Source organism: Saccostrea cucullata, unplaced genomic scaffold (assembly GCF_032062105.1).
Source record: "Saccostrea cucullata isolate Sc308-1 unplaced genomic scaffold, CSIRO_AGI_Scuc_v1 ctg2202, whole genome shotgun sequence".
NCBI classification, from domain to species: Eukaryota; Metazoa; Mollusca; class Bivalvia; order Ostreida; family Ostreidae; genus Saccostrea; species Saccostrea cuccullata.
The window spans coordinates 84,476-92,017 of NW_026939795.1; the positions used below are offsets into that span (position 1 = coordinate 84,476).

Below are 7,542 nucleotides of genomic sequence, written 5' to 3' on the forward strand. Positions count from 1 at the left end.
AATCCAAAAACTAAAAACAATACGCATACGGCGCATACGTGCGCGTATGAGAGTAAAATCGACGTAAAGTTGCCAAGCTTGCGTACCAAATTAGAGCAGAGAGTTTCTGTCAGTATTAGGGTGAAAATATGAGTAGGATTGCCTGCCGTAAAAATATCGGTTTTAGTGATAATGACTTGACAATAACCGAGGTAGCATGATTAAAAGCCCTATCTTGATGTGACGTTGTTACGCGCCAACGTCACCCTCATGGGTGGTTGGAAACCTTTTAAGTTACTCTCTGACAACCGAAAAAAAACTTTTTGGTTGAAAAGTTAAAAACAAATTGCAAAGCAACATGTTGTTGCCTTTTTATTTACTTATGCAACTCAATTACTAGACCCAATGTAATTTCCGTCAGCCATACCATGATTGCAAGAAATTTATACTCACTGCAAATATCGGAAAACGATGTCTATAACTCTAATGCATCTCTTGGCACTACAAAATATGATCATAAAATTGTCATCAGCAACATTCACGTGTTTTTCGTTTTTTATTATTTCCCCTACGTGACGCCATACATTTCATGGTTGAGTAATTTTGACCAGCGATTTTAGTGCACAGTAAACCAAAATACACATCTGACCAATTTTCATAATTTTCGGCCACATAGTTTTATATTTTTCGCTATTATGCTATTATGCGTTTCTTTTTCCTTTCAGTATAAGTTGCATGTTGACATAAGTATGTTGCATGTTAACATAGCTATCTTGCATGTTGACATAAACAAGTCGCATCTCTACATAATTATGTTGCATGTTAACATAAATAGGCTACATGTTGACATAATTATATAGCATGTTCACACAATTCTCTTGCATGTTCACATAAATAAGTCGCATGTCAACATAATTATGTCGCATCTTGCATGTCAGATAATGGCTTTAATAAGTAAATTTACCTATACTAAAATTATATTCTCTGATAAGATTGGTAACTTGCATGCTTACATAGTTATCTTGCATGTAGACACAATTATCTTGCATGTTGACATATTTTTCATGCATGTTAACATTCTTGCACATAGGGGCAGAAATATGCCGCCATACCATCATTACGTCATAGTAGATATTTCTGACATAAGTGTAATGAACTTTTATATCGACAGTGGCATACAAGAAATAATAACATTATTTTAATTATATGATACATACTTTATATAATACAAGTAATAGTAGTATTTATCAAATACAGGTATTCAAATAATAATCTTAATTTACAACATTCCACCCATGATAATTGGCTTAACAAAATGAATTTGTTAATTTTATTCACATGTTTTTTTATGATTGTGTAAAGTAACATTATTTTATTTAGATCAAAATAAATGACAATTTTCAATTCAAACTCTCTTCATTTTGTTTTTGCAATATCAAACTAAGCAAAACTATTGTCAGTGTATTTGCATAAATACAGTTACATTTATCGAAGTTCACGTTAACTAAAATGTGCATTGTATTATTACCAATAATTTTATAAAAGATAATGCCCACTTCTATCCTATAAAGTATCACTCTCTTTCTCACTCTCCCATAAGATCACAGTAATAATAAATCTGAAAATATTCATTTATCTGGAATATTTTGTTTCATGCGAAAGGATTATGTCTTACTGCAATGGCGGATGATGACGATGATGATGATGATGATGATGATGATGATGATGACCACGGTTAGTTAACAAAAGAATCAGACCCTATTCCTTTTTTTTTTTAAAAATGTTTCATTTGATTTTGCTCATTTATCAAATTCTACCTTTAATATGTAATTTTACAGCTGACATACTTAAATGATAACCAGGCATTTTGGAGCTCCCATCTGATATATATTTGTTTTAATACCCTCAGATGGTGGAGATAGTGGAGGAGATTCAGTGTTAGCATGAAAGTAGTCCCTGATCGATTTCAAATTCTGTTAACCATTATCTTTTTAAAGTTACACAATTGTGATGAGGCAAGAAAAGATATGATGTTTTAAATCTCTTACATCTAAATATATAAGACATAAGCAAATTTACTTTGAATATTTCATCTAGGCAAAAACCAGACAAAAATACCTCCTTATTAACCATTTTAAATATCATTGTTTGTTTTGAACAAATTGTATTGATAACATGTCAATACATCATTCATGCCACACTAGTTTCAGGCCGTTCTGTGATCGACATCACGGTCATAAATGCCATTGTACAGGTATATATGTATATGTCTTAAAGCAAAATGTCAGTGTAAAGGATCTAAAAGCAAGATCTCGGTGTAAAGGTATACACAATTACGTCTAAAAGCGACATGTCAGTGTAAAGCTATACACATGATTGTATAGATCTAAAAGTGACACGTCAGTGTAAAGGTGTTTGTCTGAAAGCGAAATATCAGTGTCAATTTATAAATATGTCTGATAGAAAAATATCAGTGTTAGGGTATAGGTCTGACAGCGAAAGATAATTGTAAAGGTATAAGTGTGAAATGAAATGTCATTGTTAAGGTTTAAGTCTAATACTGAAATTTCAGTGTAAGTATAAGTCCGACAGTGAAATAACAATGCTTAATTATACGGATATATTTGATAGCACAATGTCAGTGTAAATTAATGCTAAATGCCTGATAGAGAAATTCTACTATAATTGTCTTTTCCTGTCACTGAAAAAGGTGTCTGAATGGGATCTATCAATGATTTATCTATCTGGGATCTATTATGATAGTAAAATACAAGTTATAAAGGTGGTAGTGAAATGATGTTGTAACAGTGTAATTATGTCCAACAAGTGCAATCCTAATTAAACTAGCATTACAAGATGTAAATTCCGTGTTTCCGGAGTGTTCACTTGTACATGTATGTACAATTTACTGCATACTAGTCGTATCAATCCTCATTTGATCGTTCGAAATTTTAATGATTTTAATGTTTTATATTTACATTTGCAAGTATCTTTCTTAAATGAACCTATTGAAAAGAAAATATGTTCAATTCTGTGTGAATGTTATTTGGGGGTCAGAGGTCATAGCGCGACGGAATCACAGAGCGAGGTGATATTTTGTTCTTGTAATAATTTACAAATTTAACTCGAAATGCATGTATTTGTCTCAAATGTAAATATAAGTAATAAACAACAATGTTTAAAAGTTCACTGGAAAATAAACTTTTAGTTGGCCATGTGATCAAATCCTGTGAAGCCCGAAGGGTATGTGATCAAATCTACTGAGAAGCCCTTCGGGCTTCACAGGATTTGATCAAATGGCCAACTAAAAGTTAATTTCCAAGAGAACTTTTCAACATTGTTGTTTATTTCTTAAATAAACCATGTAGGATATTTTCAGTTAGGGCAAATAAAAAGAGTAGGAACAGGTGGTTTATGATAGAGTTAACTTAGTTTTAGCTGATATGTAGAATCGAAGTTTAAGGCAACACATGACGCAGACACGGGAAAATGACTAAAATAGAATTTTTCCATGATCCATTCTGTTCAATTCCTGATTGTGTTATGTAGGTCCAGTCCAGAGACTATTTCTACCAACGTAGCTGTTAATAGCTATAATTACCTACTTTTTGTTTTATCTTTATTTTGTGGCCAAATGACTGAACGGCGCAACACGGTGAGTACCATATTTTTGGATATAGTCACACTAATGATGGATATGATAAAAAATTGGCCAAAAAATGATTACTTCCTGAATCAGGAATTTTACATTAAATTTAGTTTCTATGCAAAATTGATAATATACGAAGTAATCATTTTTGGCCATTTTTTTGTTATACTAATCATCAATGTGACTGTATCAAGAAATTCTTTGGCCACAAAATGCAAGTAAAGCAGAAAGAAGGTAAAAATAGCTACTTTTAGGTATGTTTGAATACCTACATAGGTAGAGATAGTCTTTGGACTGGACCTGTTATGTAAAAAAACCCACTCTTTTCTTAAGTTGCTTCACAGTACAGTTAAAATTTTCATATATTTGCTACACTAATAATTTTAATAAATCTTTCGCTTATGATTAAAATATCCTTAAATAATGAAACATGTGATTTTGACTCAATATGTAATTTCAAGAAAAGGTGTGGAATGAACAAAGTTTTAATACGATTTTAAAGCAATTCAAAGAAAAAAATATACATGTAGTAGTTTTTTAAAATCGTATATGAATTTACTACATATATTTTCACTACAACCCATAAGCCAACTACCATCCAGCCCTGTTCCAGAAGTACTGAATGTCATGGCTGCCCGAATCAGAAAGTTGGACGATGTTATAACCACAGATGCACCTGTATAGGTTTGTTTGTATAGCGTCCATTCGAGAAGTTTTTAATAATATTGATCTGTACTCTGTATTTTTCACTTCTTTAGGGGAAAAAACAATTTGAACATAAAATCTACCAATAATGGCCCTTCCTTTGGGTGTTGTCTGTCAACATTTTTTTGATAATTAAAATATTGATATTTTATTACCCTTTGACCTCTCAAAGAAAAGGAAAATTATCAATAGCAAAACTATGTGTGCTATAGTCAAAATGTTGACAGGATTAATATATATAAAGTATCACTTGATAACAAATATTTAAAAAAAGATATTTTTTGAGAAAAATTCTCGGAAAATTTGCAACAATAAAACACCAATTTCCTCTTTGATTTAATATTTCATTATTGATCTGGTTCCTGCTGTTATTGAAAGCATGACATGTATAAAGACACGACCCCTGTAGAACCCGCCCGCTTTCAAGTCTTAACATTTGGACAAAATGAAAACAACTTTCCAGAGGCTATCCAAGTCCAACTTGCATTATAAACATATTTTGTTTCTGCAGTGATGGTTTTTTGATACTGAAAAAAATATTTTTAAAAAGATATTTTAATAAATATTTTTCCCTATTTTTTACATTTTTTATAATGTGTTTCTATATGTTAATCAATGAAAAATTTATAAACTGTTAAAGTTTTAACTGAAACATAAGTGTAAAAATAAAGATGTACTCATTTGACAGAAATATTCTTTAAATTCATTTCCCTTTACAGAACTTAATTAGCTATTGTGATATAAAGGATGTTAAGAAATTTCATTCCACATTTTTCTTTTATTTTTGAAAAGAAATACGATGAGAAGATATTTACAGTTTGTGATATTTCATGTTAACGGAGTCCATTCTTGCTATTGATAAGGTTTAAAATCAATAAGGGGAGTGTAGGTATTAAAACAAATGATGTCTGTGATAAGGAATGATGTTTATTGACACAAATTGACGTCATAACATCCTTTCAAATACTATGCAAAAATTATCAAGTCGGTGAAAAATTTCAAAATGACAAACCTATAGCTATTCTTTTGGAAAGTGATCTATCGATCTTATACCTACATGTACACTCATCAGCTTGTCTGATGCAAAATAAGCTATAAAGAAACAAAAGTAAAGTTTCCTTTATGCCTACTCAAAATGACCACCATTTCTATTATTCGGGTGCTTTAATAATTCTATATACATGTATTTTTTCATATGGAAAAGAAATCCGATAACGTCCTGCGATAAATGAATTGATATGATTCCAAAGCACACGTTTGTCACACTTGAAAATTCATCTCTTTAGTTAAGCACCGCTTTAAAATTTTTGAAAATAGTTCGACATGGATCGAACTTTTTCAACACACCTTATTTACATGCTCCGTTGCTTCGCATTTGCTCACAATAAATAGTTATGAAAAATGTAACAAAATGCTTGACATCAACAGTTGCTCCTACAACAACATCGTCAACATCAATGCCAACCACAGAACAAACAATTTCTGAAAGGACAACAACATCAGCAAAAACAACAACAACAACAGGCTCACCAACTTCACATTCAGGTTATCCTACCTTTTTTTATGTATGTAACTTAAAAGAGTAAAACATAGCTAATTCTAATGAAAAAAAACCCAACAATACATGTATTTCAAAAAATTGGTGGACTCTTTTCCTTTATATATTAATTGAAAATTTCTTTTTACCTGTGATTGAGTGTATATTCCAGCAATTACTTAGTATGTTTATTATAATCACTATATTGCCAGCATTATCCTTAAAAATATTATTTTAAAAAGATAATATCATAATCATTGAGAAAACAGTTGTGTTTAAAACTTCTCTTTGTTTTTTCACTGATAGCGGTAAGAATGTGTCACACGTGTGGAAACGCTGATAACTCTTTGCCCTGCGACACGAGGACCATCTACTTAGGTAACTTACAGAGCTGTGCTGCGGGGGAGGATTTCTGTATGACTGATATTGTTCACGATGAGAGTCCATATCCTAAAACATTTAAAAGGTAGTTGGGGAAAAAGTCTGAAAGTTATTTTTCCTTAGAATTAAAAAGTTTTATTGAAAAAGGGAATCATCTCATGTTCAGATATATAAATTAGTATTAATTAAATAAATTCTTGCACTTTTGTAAGTTACATAATTTTTTGCTGGGTTTTTATCTACTAGGTGCGTGTCAGAGCAAGAGTGTCGAAACAAGTGGCTCCACCAGACGTCTGATTTAGACTACTGTCTGCAATATGGAAGTGTTCCAATGTCAGGACAGTACACCTGTCATTTTTGTTGTGTAGGAGATGGGTGTAATGCAGGGCAGATTCCGGATAATTCCACCTACTATTCCAGAGCATGAAATAAATTATAAAAGAAATAAGTAAAAAGTTATTTCACATGGGTCAAATAAAACCACAAACTCTGAACTATTCGTAAAAATTTTCTTTTATGTTCAATTTCTGAAAAAAAATTGATTAATTTTTAACCAACAGCTTTAATATTTTCGTCTTCTCGAACTTTCTTCTATGTTACTTGAGGCAAATGTCAAATGAGAGACAAAATCTAGATCGTTACTAAAATGATGTTAATCTAAAGATAAACATCTCTTTCACAAAGTATGTGCTTAGCTTAATTGAAAACAAATCACTCGTCGAGATAGTTTGAAGACAACTGACAATATAACTTAAAAAATTGTAATGTACACGTACAATGCCACGTCATTTAGAATATTCTTTTGATTAAACGTTTGCGATTGTTATCAGCTTAAAGGACAATGACATGAGTAGACAAAATGATGGGAATTACAACTAAAAAAAGGGAATGATTAGAAGAAAGTTTTAAAAACTAGTAGTTCGTGTTGTTGAAAGCATTCCTAGCAATGTTTTGTATTTAAGCACTTATTAAAACTTTCATTTGTATTTTTACTTTCCGTCTTATATGCAATTATCCTTCAAAGATGCGATTGACGATCATTCTTAGGAAAAACCAAGATAAAATCAAGTAAAAAACATGGAGAGTTCCCAATGGAAAAAAGAAATGTTATACACCGTTCAAAACCGTGTTTTGTCTTTAAGAAAAAAATTCATCGGAAGAATTTTTTTTCATAATGATTTCAAGAATATTTGTGCTAATATTTATCTTTCGAATGAAATATATTCCAATATCTGCTGTTTTGAACTGAATATATGATAAGGAGCGCCAATGTCATCTTTGTTTTGTTTGA

General features: G+C 31.1%; 1 protein-coding gene across 1 annotated transcript; it reads left to right on the forward strand.

Annotated features, from left to right (window-relative positions):
• Window positions 1–5,617: 5,617 nt before the first annotated feature.
• On the forward strand, window positions 5,618–6,678 carry LOC134253995 (uncharacterized). Its single transcript, XM_062736569.1, has 3 exons — window positions 5,618–5,878; window positions 6,177–6,336; window positions 6,498–6,678. The coding sequence occupies exons 1-3, from the start codon at window positions 5,728–5,730 to the stop codon at window positions 6,676–6,678; spliced, it is 492 nt and encodes a 163-aa protein (XP_062592553.1). The 5' UTR covers window positions 5,618–5,727.
• The last annotated feature ends 864 nt before the right edge of the window (window positions 6,679–7,542 follow it).